This window comes from Artemia franciscana, chromosome 9, assembly GCF_032884065.1.
Source record: "Artemia franciscana chromosome 9, ASM3288406v1, whole genome shotgun sequence".
Taxonomy (NCBI): Eukaryota; Metazoa; Arthropoda; class Branchiopoda; order Anostraca; family Artemiidae; genus Artemia; species Artemia franciscana.
Window position 1 is genome coordinate 34,582,398 of NC_088871.1, and position 14,277 is coordinate 34,596,674.

The following is a 14,277-nucleotide window of genomic DNA, read 5'->3' on the forward strand; positions in this document are numbered from 1 at the left end:
GGAAAGTTATAGGTCATCATTAACTCCTTTGCCAATTCGGCTAGTAACACAATGCAAATATTATTGTTATTCTTCTAAATATTAATTATAATATTATTCTTCGGTCGTCGCGTTTCCTATGCTTCCTTATTTGAGAGCCCTACAGAAAAAACAGCTGAATAAAAAACGATAAGTACTGACGGCCTTTAATGTTGTGAAAAATCCATGAGTGGTCATGCATCTAGGTTTAGTTCGCAGAAGAAACAGTAAGTCCTAGAAATACTAGGAAGGGTGCCCATAGGGAGAATGGATAGTTATACCTACGGAAAAATTAGAGAAAAGAGTTTGAAATAGAAAATATTTCATAATCAAACATTAAATAGTGTGTGAAAAAAGGATATCGCGTTTTCATACTCCCTGCGAAGTTTCTGTAGAATCACCCCCCCCCCCGACCATCGGGATATTTTTGGCCACCCTAAAACACTTGTGTGTACTGTGCCACCCAGATCTTATCGTGGTTGTAGCGGTAGCTACAACATAGTAGAAGACGAACATGTCCCATAGTAAAAAAAAAATAACCCAAAACCACTAAAAAAGGTGTCAGATCGAAAAACGAAGTACACCATAAGAGCCGTCTTGTCCAAAACCTCTATAAATGAAACTAACAGTCCCTTTGCTTGAGCAACAAAGAAAATCAATTGGCCTGAAAAACAAGGAAAGTGGCTGCAATCCCGACATTCCATATTGAAAGCACCTTTTTCCCGTTTTTTTTCCTCTGCAACTAGCAAAACACTGGAAAATCATAAAGAGCTGCTTAATGGTTCATTTTAAAGGAAATTGCTAGATCTGCTTGTAATAAACAAAAATAATATCTATATATATATATATATATATATATATATATATATATATATATATATATATATATATATATATATATATATATATATATATATATATATAGTTATTTGTTTGTCCGTTGACTGACGTCATGTTTGTGTCGACTGACGTCATGTTTGTCGACTGACATTATTATAAGGATTGAGCATTATGCCGTCATGAAGTTGTTTGTCGACTGACGTCATGTTTGTCGACTGACGAAATTACAGACCGGACACCGGGACACAACAACAAGGGGGACGCCATGGGGCACAGGGGGGATATATAAATGACGACCGGGACACAGGGAATGTTCAATTAGCAATCACCATCAACAAAGCTCAAGGGCAATCGCCATAATAATGAGGTATAGATTTGAATACGGATTGTTTTTCCCATGGACAATTATATGTTGCATGTTCAAGAGTCGGTAAACCTGACAATCTATTTATATGCACAGACAATGGGACAGCGAAGAATGTCCCATTGTCCCATTATATATATATATATATATAAGTTTTACGTAGTTAAAAACATATATATATATATATATATATATATATATATATATATATATATATATATATATATATATATGTATATATATATATATATATATATATATATATATATATATATATATATATATATATATATATATATATATATATATATATATATATATATATATATACTATATATATATATATATATGTATATATATATATATCAGCTACTTTGAAATTAAATCAAATTTTTATGAGAAACTGCATTTTCGTACAATACTGAGGTGACGAAAGCTATAAAAAAAGGCCGCAGAAACGAATAAAACTTGATTTTCTCATGGTTTTGTTTACTATTTGCGCGAGTTGCTCCTTACCTACTGTTTGTTCACCTTTAATTGCTTTTCGATGCTGATTTTGAACACCCGATTACCAATTTTGACATTAATTCCAGCTTTTTTTTTTTTACAAAGTAATAGTTCGCCGTCCCTAGGCATACTAATATGACAAATTGAAAAAAAAAATTCCAGAAAATGTTACTTCTTTTGTATGCTGTCTCACCATTTTTTTTTCTTTTTTTTTATTTTTTTTTCTACTAAAAACAAATATAAAAAAAAATCTGAAGAGAAATGCAGATAACAAATGAAAAACCCGTTTGAAGCGAAGCATGCGTTTTAATCCGAAGATATGTTTATAATATATCCCAATATTAATCTTTTATGCAGTACTCCCCTATTGCACTCTGAGGTTCTTCAACTGAAAAGAAATACGAATATTATGGCGCAAACTGTAAGACTAACCAATGATAGCCCATTTGAAAGAAAATTTAGTCAAAGATTGTTAGAAAAATTAACACTACATACCGAGGTTAAGCAATTGAAGGAGAAAAGTTATATGGAGCCAGCAAGTCAGAGAGCAAATTTAATCCCAAAAATTTTCATTTGGGTAATGACTTCTCCAAAAAATCATCACAAAGCACTTGCTGTGAGAAACACATGGGGTAAGAGAGCTGACAAACTTTAGTTATTTAGCACAGAAAAAGAAGAAAATCTACCGATAGTAAAACTCCCTGTCCAAGAAAGCCATGCCTTATTGTGGGGTAAAACGAGAAAAGCGTTGAAAATGGTCTATGAAAAATACTCACAAGACTACAATTGGTTCATGAAAACCAATGAGGATGCTTTTATCATCTTGGAAAACCTTCGTTGCATGTTATGCAATTACAGTCCCTCCGAACCGATATATTTTAGCTGCAAACACAAGATCCCTGGCTCAGGTCAAGTTTTTATGAGTGGTTGAGGGGCTGTGTTCTTAGTCGAGAAGCATTACGACTCTATGCTGAAGAAGGGTACAACAGCAAGGGGAAATGTAATCTAAATCTAAAAGGCTTTGAAGACGTTAAGATGGGAAATTGACTTCAGAATGTTGGTGTAAAGGCAGGTGACTCACGTGAATTGGCAGAGAAAGATTTTCTGCCCCCCCTCCCTGAAGAGAGTTCAATCCAGGTTTTTTTTAGAAAAATTTCTAGGCTGTGTGATGTTCAAATTATCCTAGGATATATGGACAGAATCATCTGTCTGTTACTGCATTTTCGTTTCACAATGTCACCGCTGCAAATATGTTTCTTGAATATCTTATGCATAATTTCAAAAACAAAATAAGATGCAGATGAAAAAAAATATCAAAAACATTAAATACAGAAAAATTTAGCGATTCTATCGAAGGAATCACGAAAGATTATGGTACACCTTCAAAGAACGAAGGTTTCCTCAACAAATAATCTGAACATAAAAGTTCTAAAATGACTGAATAAATAGGGACAATGCGAGCGATAAAAAGTAAAAATACGGCAAATGAGATTAAAAAATTACTAAAAGACTCCAGTAACCAAAGAAAATGTTGTAGAACGACATCTGACTGTAAACGAAATCTGCGGTTATAAGAGAAGCAACAGTGAGAATCACAACGAAAACATGGAGAATACAAATCCTATGAAATGCATGATTCTGTGGAAAAACTTCGGCTTTTTCTTAGCATGAACTAGTAAAGAACGAACTATGTTGTCATTGCCGTTACCGTTTTGTTATCGAAAAAAATATCAGGAGGGAATAGCTAGCAATGCAAGCACTCAAACTGCTAAGAAAAATAGAAATAGAAAAGAAAAAGTGACTGCTCTTCTCAAAACGTCTTTTGCAGAATTGAACATCAGAATATATGCGCACTGCATTAACGTTTTATGCTCAACTTTAATATAAGTAAATTCAGGAATTTTGCTGACCTTTGTCCTTGAGACTCAACTTGTTCTGTTTTGAAAATAATTGAATAGCGGCGTTGTCCTTTGACTGATCTTCACGGCTTCTGGTGAGAACCTTTCGTTAGGGATAAATATTGGAAACTTTATATATCTGCGTCTTTCCCTTCATATTCATAATTTTTCAGGCACGAGATATTTATGAAGAGGCTATTCAAACGGTTACTACCGTCCGGGATTTCAGTCAGATATTTGATGCATATGCGCAGTTCGAAGAATTAAGCCTTAGTAAAAGGATGGAAGAACTCTCTTCTAAGCAGACGGCAACAGAAGAAGGTAAACTTCAATTTTATTATATTAAATTTTATTGAGAAAATCTATATATATAAAAATGAGTTGTATGTTTGTTTGTTTGTACGCATATGACGTCATTATAAGTATATAATGTTTTGTATATGACGTCATTTTAAGTATATAAGGGAGCGATTCAAAGAGAAATTTAAGTATAAATCCTACAATGGCAGAAGAAACAGCCGAGGAAGCTGCTCAAAGAGTTAATTCAAAGAGAAATTTTAGTATAAATCCTACAATGGCAGAAGAAACAGCCGAGGAAGCAGCTCAAAGAGTTTATGCCAAAAGGCTTGCGGCTAAAAGAGAAAGTAAGAAAAGAAAGTGTGCCGAGGAATCACAAGAACAACTTGAAAACAGGCTTGCGTCTCAAAGAGAAATTACCAAAAAAAAATCGTGCCGAGGAATCACAAGAACAATGTGAAAACAGGCTCGCGGCTCAAAGAGATAATACCAAAAGAAAGCATGCCGAGTAATCACAAAAACAACGTGAAAACAGGCTTGAGGCTCAAAGAGAAACTACTGAAAAAAATCATGCCAAGGAATAACAAGAACAACCTGAAAACAGGCTTGCAGCTCAAAGAGATAATGCCAAAAGAAAGCGTGCCAAGGAATCACAAGAGCAACTTCAAAATTATCGCCTGGCATTCAGGTACAGCCCAGTCGATGATTATAGCTTGAGTAGATGTGTTCAAATCGGGACTATGTCTAAAATTTGTCTTTTTTTGCAAGGCCTTGAAATTTAATGGTAAAACAATGGGAATGGGTTGCGTCTCAGGAAAAGTTCGGGGCACAGGGAATATAAATGACGACCGGGACACTCAAAGGGAAATTACAGACCGAGACACCGGGACACAAATGACGACCAGGACACAGGGAATATAAATGAACCGGGCCACGGGGACACAACTACAACGGGGACGCCGGAAGGGCACAGGGGGATATATAAATGGCGACGGGGACACAGAGAACGTTCGATTAGCAATCACCATCAACAAAGCTCACGGGCAATTATTAGAAAAATGTGGTATAGATCTGAGTGCGGATTGTTTTCCCATGGACAATTATATGTTACATGCTCATGAGTCGGTAAACCTGACAATCTATTCATATGCACAGACAATGGGACTGCAAAGAATGTTGTATATTTGCAAGTTTTACGTAGTTAATAACATATATAAATATCAATCTATATTCACAGGTGGGACGCAGGGACACAACTACAATGGTGCGTAACTAATATGGTGCGTAACGACTTACGCGCGCGGGGGGCTTAGGGCGCACGAAGCTTCCCCAGCAACTAGGTGTTGGTGTAACACAAAGCGCCACACCAACAGCTAGTATATTATACTTATGTTCAGCTAAATATAAATTATAAACTTATATTCATTTGCAAAAGTTAGAGTGGTCTTCCTGTTTATACCGACTTTATTATTTATTTAAGAATTAACGACGCTTCTTGACTACTAAGGTCCTTGCGTCGGCCCTGCAGTGCATTCCCGCAGCGTGTCCCTTTTTACTATGAAGCTATGTTATATATTCTTTAAATAAATATAGACTGCCATTTTCCGCTCGCTGCGCTCAAAAGAGCACAGACAGGCTATAATACTTCGTAATTATTATGTCATTATAATAAGAATACCCTAAATTTTCGCAAATTTTTATTTATTTGTACCGATTTAATTCTTGGTGTAGTTAGATATGCGTAAATTATTTGTGCTCAAACTTATATAAACAAAAAGTTGGATATAATAAACAACGAACTCCAGCTGCAAGTGACGACATCGCATACTTTTACTATAACGTCATTTATGGTTGTAACCGACGATTATGACATCATTCATCATCTTCTCTGCAAAGATGCAGTTTTTATGGCAGTTGGTATTAACCAAGTGACATATAGCAATCGCAAATTCTGTCGGTCTGTCTGTCTGTCGGTATGTCGGTCCCGGTTTTGCTACTTTAAGCACTTCCAGGTAAGCTAGGACGATGAGATTTGGCAGGCGAATCAGGGACAGGCCCATATCAAATTAGAAATAGTCTTTTTCCTGATTTGATCATCTGGGGGGAGGGAGTGGGGGGCCTTTTAATTCGGAAAAGTAGAAAAAACGAAGTATTTTAACTTACGAACGGTTGATCAGATCTTAATCAAATTTGATGTTTGGAAGGATAACGTGTCTCAGAGCTGTTATTTTAAATCCCGACTGGATCTGGTGACATTGGGGGGGGGGCGGAATTGGGAGAGGGAAACCTAAAATCTTGCAAAACACTTAAGTGGAGGGATCGGGATGAAACTTGGTGGGAAAAATAATCACAAGTCCTAGATACATGATTGACATAACCGGAACGGATCCGCTCTCTTTGGGGTAGTTGGAGGGGGTGGTGGTTAATTCTGAAAAATTAGAAAAAAATGAGGTATTTTTAACTTGCGAACGGGTGATCGGATCTCAATGAAATTTGATATTTAGAAGGATATCGTGTCTCAAAGCTCTTATTTTTAATCGCAACCGGATCTGGTGAAATTGGGGGAAGTTTGGGGGGAACCTAAAATCATGAAAAACGCTTAGATTGGAGGGATCAGGATGAAACCTGGTGGGAAAAATAAGCCGAAGTCTTAGATACTTGATTTACATAACTTGAATTGATCCACTCTATTGGAGAGGGGGGATTGATTCTGAAAAATTAGAAAAAATGACGTATTTTTAACTTACGAAGCGGTGATCGGATCTTCACGAAACTTCATATTTACAAGGACCTTGTAACTCAGATCTCTTATTTTAAATCTCAACCGGATCCAGCGTCCTTGGGGGGACTGGAAATCTTAGAAAATACTTAAAGCGGAGAGATTAGGATGAAACTGAATTGACATTGGGGGGAGTTGGAGGGGGAAACCGGAATTTTTGGAAAACGTTAAAATTGGGGTATTTTTATCTTACGAATAGGTGATCGGATCTTAATGAAATTTGATATTTAGAAGGAATTCATGTCTTAAAGCTCTTATTTCAAATCCTGACCATATCTTTTGACATTGGGGAGAGTTGGAGGGGAAAATCTTGGAAAACACTTGGAGTGGGGGAATCGGGATGAAGCTTGGTGGATAGAATAAGCAAATGTCCTTGATACGTGACTGACGTAACCGTACTGGATTCGATCTCTTTGGGTGAGTTGGAGAAGTGGTTCAGTGATTTGGCGAGTTTGGTGCTTCTGGACGTGTTAGGACGATGAAAATTGGTAGGTGTGTCAGGGAGCTGCGCAAATTGACCTGATAAAGTTGTTTTCCGAGATTCGACCATCTGGGGGGCTAAAGGGAGAGGGGAAATTAGAAAAAATGAGGTATTTATAACCTACGAGTGGGTGATCGGATCTTGACGAATTTTGATATTTAGAAGGACATTGTGACTCAGAGCTCTTATTTTAAATCCTGACCGGTATTAAGCCTCGGATTTTCCTTTTAAATCAATCTATTGATTCTTAGAATTTTGTTAGAGCTTATACTATATGAGCTCTTGGCTCTTAGCTCTTCTTGTCTCGTTACAAGTGCCATATGGGCACTTAGCTCTTGCTGATAAAAATAATGGATTTTGTTCTAAATTTTGTATTTTATTAATTGCAAAAGCACGGAGATGTAAGAGTTTGCTTAAATATGAGATCTTAAATACCTCTATGATGTTGCAGTGCCCTATTGTGTTCGATGGGGGTGTTTGAAGAGTTCCTTTGCAGGCTAATTTTAGGGATTTCTGTAAATTTAGTTTTCGCAATGTATTTTTACCATTAAGATTATCGAAATAAGAGTTACGTGCGAGTTTTTTTCAAAGTGTGTTTTTAAACTTTCAGTTACCATAAAATAAAGCTTGCTTATTACAAGGCTTACGCCGTATTCAGAGTAGCTTGCATTTTTTCATTCTCCCGGACTACTAACAAATCCCTGACAATATTCTTTTTGTTTGAGAGCCTTTCCACTTGTACACAAACTGCCATTTTTCATCCTAGTATTGACAAGCTTCCTGAAAAATCTATTTCTCCCATGCTTGATTGACCTACCAGAAAATAAAGTTTAACTGAAACACCAGAAGGTCTGAGTCTAGGAACTTTGATAAGACCCATCCAAGAACACTAACCCAAACAACTGGAAGAAATTTTGTATTTAGCAACCATAGAACAGTTCACACATGCAATGGAATATATACCACAACTTTGTGATACCAAGGAGCCGTTTGAAACTACGGAAGCGTATTTTGGCTGGAGCAGTTGAAGTTGCTGCAGTGGCAGCAGTGACGTCTATAGGACAATGCCTATTGATAGCGGAGGAAAAGTGCTATTTTTCAATGATGGTGACAACGGAGCAATTAGAATCATTTCTTCAAACTCACTCAAATACGCCACGATGTTGAAAGAGCTCACTGGTTTGCATCAAGCAGTATGTGTGGTACCGTGGTGATGACTTTCTGAATCTAAATGCCCCTATAAAAGTAAAAGGTAGCAGTCTATTTCTTGCTATGGTCTTAACCAAGGACGGGAAAATGTCTCTATTCCCTTCATGCAAAATAAAAGGAAAAGAAAAGCAGTCAAAATACGTGTCAGTGTATAATCACTTTTTATTGGGCTCGGGAGTTATTAAAAAAGCACTCTTCATACCGGGCCTTGACACCTTGACCAATAAAGTATCATTGGTCTTAGGAATTATTTTGAACATAAAGAGCCCAATAAAAAAGATTGCACCTAGGTGTTGAAGTCCCTTCACACTCTTCAAGGAAGTGTGCAAATATTGGACTCTATAGTGCAAAGAATATTTATGATTCAGGATTGTTGAGTTCCCTTTACTTAGTTGGCAATAAAATATAATCTAGTTGTCCTTTGAAAATTCTGCATGTTTTGATTCACTTTTAAGAATGTTTATTCAAGTGGTTTCGGGATTTCCTTTTTTTGTGCCTTTGCTTATATAATTGTTTACAGAATTGAATATGTAATTGGTTTATATATTGTGTATGTAGAAAACGTAAGACATGTTAGTGATGGGAATTTTTGTACTGTTTCTTTTATATGGAATTGTTGTATTACTATCTTGAGGTATGATCTTGCCTTCAAATTTAAATCTATTGTTCTACAATATTTCATAATATGTTTCTTGATGTATAGACGAGGCTGATTTGGACCTTCGAATGGCGAGATTAGCTGATCTCATGGAGAGAAGACCATTGCTGCTCAATTCTGTACTTCTTCGTCAGAACCCTCACAACGTTGCTGAATGGCATAAAAGAGTCAAGCTTCTTGAAGGAAAACCTATTGAAGTTAGTTTTTTTTTTTTTCTTCTAACCATAACAAAATATAAGTATAAAATAATCAAAAGTACTACCCCAAGCATTTGAAATTAAGATCAAATGTATGCTTCAAATATCTTGAAGGTATTATTTTCTATTTTTTATGAAAATAGATTTATTTTTAAAATAATATTTACAATGCTACTACTACTACTACTTGTAACAACGCACTGCAGTACAAATCCGCCTGAGGTCAACACATCTACAGTCGTTCCTCCTCCGTCCCAAAGAAATAAAAAGATGCATTTTTTTTTAATAAGAAAATAATATTAAAATTGTTAAAATAAAAAAGTATATGCATCCTCGCCCGGGGCCATAAATAAAGGCGGATGAGGAAGAAGCTCCCCTCAAATGTACACTCAACTGGGCCCACTGACGTGTCAACACGTCCCTTGAGTTACAAACCTTCCCCAAGTAATGGGTTAAATTGCATGATGACGCAGAACACCACTGTGGGAGGATCCTCTATAAGAGGACAACTGCGGCAGAACGTAACGGCCTCTACAAAGGGCTGTCTCGACCCTTTTCGGAGTACCTGCAAGACTGGGGACCTTGTGGTCAACTCTATTCCCACTTGAGGAGCGGCGCCCATTGTGGTAATTATAGCCTAGTAAACAACAGAGCATTTGCAAGTGATTCTGATGAATGGATGATTCTTCTGGGCTTGATTTGTTTTGAAGGGCGTTTTCGGGCTGAAAAACCTCTTTCTAGCTAATTTATCTACCATGGATTGCCTCCCCGTAGTAGAATAATATTTGTAGGCATGGATATACAATGAGTCCGGGGTAATAGGCTTGAGACTGTCTGTAAAGGATTTTGACTCTTCTTGATAGAAAAACTTCGCCAAGTGCTGAAAACCTTGTTGTGACCAAGATTGGCCCAGGATTGCACAAAGTCTCTATTCATACTGAAGGTCCCAGGGACTTCCTTCTGTCCTGTCCTAAACCGGATTAAGGATTGCACGAAGTCTTCATTCATACTGAAGATCCCAGGGACTTCTTTCTGTCCGGTTCTAAGGCAGCTTAAGCGCTTCGGTGTAGACTTGAGAAGATATATTGATCCCCGTCCTGCATTGGTATCCAGGACCATTGCTTTTCCTGAGGCCAAAATAATTCTAATGATTTAAAGAACATGAAAATTGGATCTAGGGATGCTACCAAGTTAAAAATAGCTATAGTATCGACATTTTGACGTGCAAAATCAGACGATTCGAACTTGACTTATTAAGAGTCCAGGAGGAGAATAGATTATTTTGTTTGGAGGGGGACAGAACATAGAAGCTCCCTTTCCAGTGAAAGAGGTAATTAGCATTCTTAAAACAAATGATGATATAAAAAGTAACTGCAAAAGAAATTCTGTTATTTTATCAATGCTAATATCTTCAACAATGTGAGATCAGTAGCTCGAAAACTTAGAAGAAAAATATCAGTAAACAACTAAACTAACTCAAACTTTAAAAAAAAGTGGTAAAAGATAGCTTAACCAATGCAAAAATTACAGAATTAGAAGATGGTTAAAGATTTCAAATTCAAAAAGCGAATTTCCAATTCATAAAAAGTGCATTTTATTTATCTTTCCTCCAATCGTTGTTTTCCAGGATTTTTTGTTAAACATAAGCTCTGCCATTTTTTATAGTTAGAGCAATTTTGAGTTTAAAGCTTTGAAACGTTGATTAGGTATATCAAAATATTCAACCAATTCCTTATCGGAAATTCTGGTTCGTACTTTCCGATTCTTATTGTTTATTTTAAATAAATATTAATTTGATCATTGTGATCAGGAATATTGTAAGTTCTAATAAATACGTGTATGGGGGATTATGTCATACCTAAAGCCCCAGGGATAATCACCCTTAATTATGGAAACAATATATTGTTAATAGATAGATTTTAGTTAAAAATATGGTGTTTTTGTTTAATTATATTTATTTTTTATTTTAAACATTTTAATTTTAACAAAGAAACGTCAAATCTCAGCACGTTTCTCGTTTTCTGCTTTTTTCATATTTAAATGAGCACATTTCCTCCGTAAATAATTCGTTTTATGTCTCATTTTTTCAGCAATTAACTTTAATGCGCTTATTACATTGTAGACTAAAAATGCTTTCCCATTTTTACACGTGGAAACAGAGGCAATGCGGGGGTGGGGGCTATTGCCTCTTTCCCAACGCCTCGTCGCAGACATTGTTTAATTTTGTGTAGTTTTAAGCTTATGTAGTTTCGAACGGACAAAACGAAAAAGCTCGAAAATGACATCAAATACGAATTTTGAAGCTGCAACTCTATATTCTACCCTCGCACCTCTAGCGAATCTATCGAACGCAAAAAAATAGTTGTATTTTTACCCCCCCCCCCCTCTCTCTCCTAAAAATCCCGGTTCTGGCACTTTACTCTTATCATTTTTCAGATAATCAGTACGTACACAGAAGCTGTTCAGACTGTGGATTCCAAATTAGCTGTTGGCAAGCTACACTCTCTTTGGGTGGCTTTTGCCAAATTTTATGAAGAAAATGGGCAAATTGAAGATGCAAGAATTATTTTCCAGAAAGGCACCGAAGTCAATTATACAAAAGTTGATGATTTGGCAACAGTTTGGTGCGAATGGTCAGAGATGGAGATACGACACGAGTAAGACTATTTTGAGAGTTTAGAAGCCAATCTGACTAAGTCATTTTTCTGTTTCACAAATCATTTCACTGTTCATGAGTAAAAAATTACTGTGATAATTTTCATCATTTATGGGGGAGTAAAAATCCAACTATTTTTTTCCGTTCGATAGATTCGCTAGAGGTACGAGGGTAGAATTTAGAGTTGCAGCTTCGAAATTTTTGTTTGATGTCATTTTCGACCTTTTTCTGTTTAACCTGTTTGAAACTACATAACCTATTAAAGAGCGAACCGCAGCCCATAGTAACCAAAAGTTAAAAATACGCTTAAAAAACTGCCTAGTGAAAAAAAAAATGTTATCTGACACTGATTCAAGAATTACTATTATTCAAGAATAACTATTATTTGGGTTTCTCTTTAAAGTAAAAGTTTATTGCGAAAAGAAATTTATGGTGATATTGAAAAAAGCCTAAAATCCCTCGAAAAGATCAAAATGTCAGATCAAAATGAAAAGTCTACCATTAGAATTAGCATAGTCGAAAACAGAGAAATTACAGACCTCACCCTGATCAACAAGGAAAATCACTTTTTGCATGGGTAGCAACGATCTGGTTCCTGTTTTTTTTTTTTTTTTCCAGGGCTAGTGGTTTACCAGAAAATCATAGAGGGATTTTTAATGGCTCATTTAAAAGTAATTTTTCATATCAAGTGCCATATGCAAGTGCCAAATGACACTAAACTGGCACTTTTGTGTCATTTCCGGAGGGGTGGGGCCTGCGGGCAACTAAAATACCATAGACAAGATGTTTTGTAGCTCATATAAAAGCTATTTCTCATGTCTATATTTTTTGATAAATTAAATCATCTGCAAGTGCCAAATGGCACTAAAGATGGCACTTTTGGTGTCATGTCTCAAGTGGAATAGCGAGTACTAGTGGGCTACCAAAACTTCTTAGAGAAATTTTCAGTGGCTCATTCGAAAGCTATTGCTCATATCTACGTACTTTTTATCAGTTCTACTATCCGTAAGTGCCATATAGTACTAAAACCGGCACTTTTGTTGCAACTTTTTAATTGAAAAAGCTTGGAAGTATAAAACGGTACCATTGTAAAAATAATGGTCCGGAATACTTAGCTGGGGATTTACAAGAGTCTTTCCGGTATAATTCCCCTCTTACCTCCCTTAGTAAGATTTATTAGTCCCTCGGGAGAATTCACTATGAACTCTTTCACACGGTCAGCCGACGTTGAGGCTTGCGAAATGATTTTTAAGATATCGAATGTTCTTAAGGGGAAAAAATTCATAGTCTTAAGATTTCAAATCACTATTCCTTGACGTACCTCCTTCCCTCCATCTGTTTGTAAAAATCCAGCTCCATCAAATATAGTTTAATGATCTCACTCCTTGTAAGAGAAACTTGAATTAACTCATTGTTTTACGATAGCCAATTACAAATGTATTTTCTGAATAAGGTCCAATAACTATGCTTTTGGTGCCGACATAACTCTCCATAGTCCCTATATGTCCCTATATTAGGTATATAAATATACCTAAGCATGATGAAAATATAATACTTTAGAAACAAATTTGGGCTGTATATTGTACATTAGGGGGGAAGGGGTGGTAGGGGTAAAGTATAGTGGGTCTACATGTAAGGTGTGTTTGGTACAATTATCCTGCATATCATGAAGCAAGAATTGTTTTCTAACTCTACACTGTCCAAATACTTTACCCCTACCCCCATCTAATGTGCAAATATATAGCCCAAATTATATGTTTCCCATCAATTCTGTCACTTGTTGTTGTCTTGTCTAACGCTAAGCTGAAAGAAACCAGTTTCACACTGCGTCAATGGATTAAGAACTTGAGTTATAACGCATGTTTTATTGCTGTTCCATACCTGTATATCTAAAGTATTTTGGTGTTTATCAGTGGGGAGGGGGGAGATGATTAGTAAAATAATTTAGACATACCAACATTTTCCTCTGGTTTTGGAATCTTTAAAAACCTCTTTAGAAGAAAAGTTACTCTTTCCTAACTGCCAAGGCTGGTCGCCTTCAAAAATCGTGTAGACCATTTTGTGTAGCCTGGATTTCTAGGCATTATTTGAAAAACGATCAGAAATTAAATAAAAACAATTTTAGTACTTTTTTGTTATATGGAACACGCGCGAGAATTGAAGTTAGGTTAATTTGAATGAAATATACGTAAGTAAGATAAAAGCATAATAGTTTAAAAACAAATTTGGGCTGTATATTTCCACATTAGGGAAGGGAGGTATAGCATAGATTGAATACTTAACCTAAAGAAACCTGTTCTAACCTAACCTAACCAAAATACCAACTAAATATTTAATTAATATATGGCTACAATGCGTTTTCCCAACGAGCCG

At 36.1% G+C, this 14,277-nt stretch overlaps 1 protein-coding gene across 2 annotated transcripts in view; it reads left to right on the forward strand.

Annotated features, from left to right (window-relative positions):
- Positions 1 to 14,277, forward strand: part of LOC136031322 (pre-mRNA-splicing factor syf1 homolog) — a 110,238-nt gene that overhangs the window by 65,420 nt on the left and 30,541 nt on the right. For both annotated transcript variants that reach the window (XM_065710799.1, XM_065710800.1), the window contains exons 7-9: positions 3,801 to 3,948; positions 9,097 to 9,248; positions 11,685 to 11,905. In XM_065710799.1, the coding sequence (XP_065566871.1) occupies positions 3,801 to 3,948; positions 9,097 to 9,248; positions 11,685 to 11,905 (521 nt within the window). The remainder of the gene's footprint in view (positions 1 to 3,800; positions 3,949 to 9,096; positions 9,249 to 11,684; positions 11,906 to 14,277) is intronic.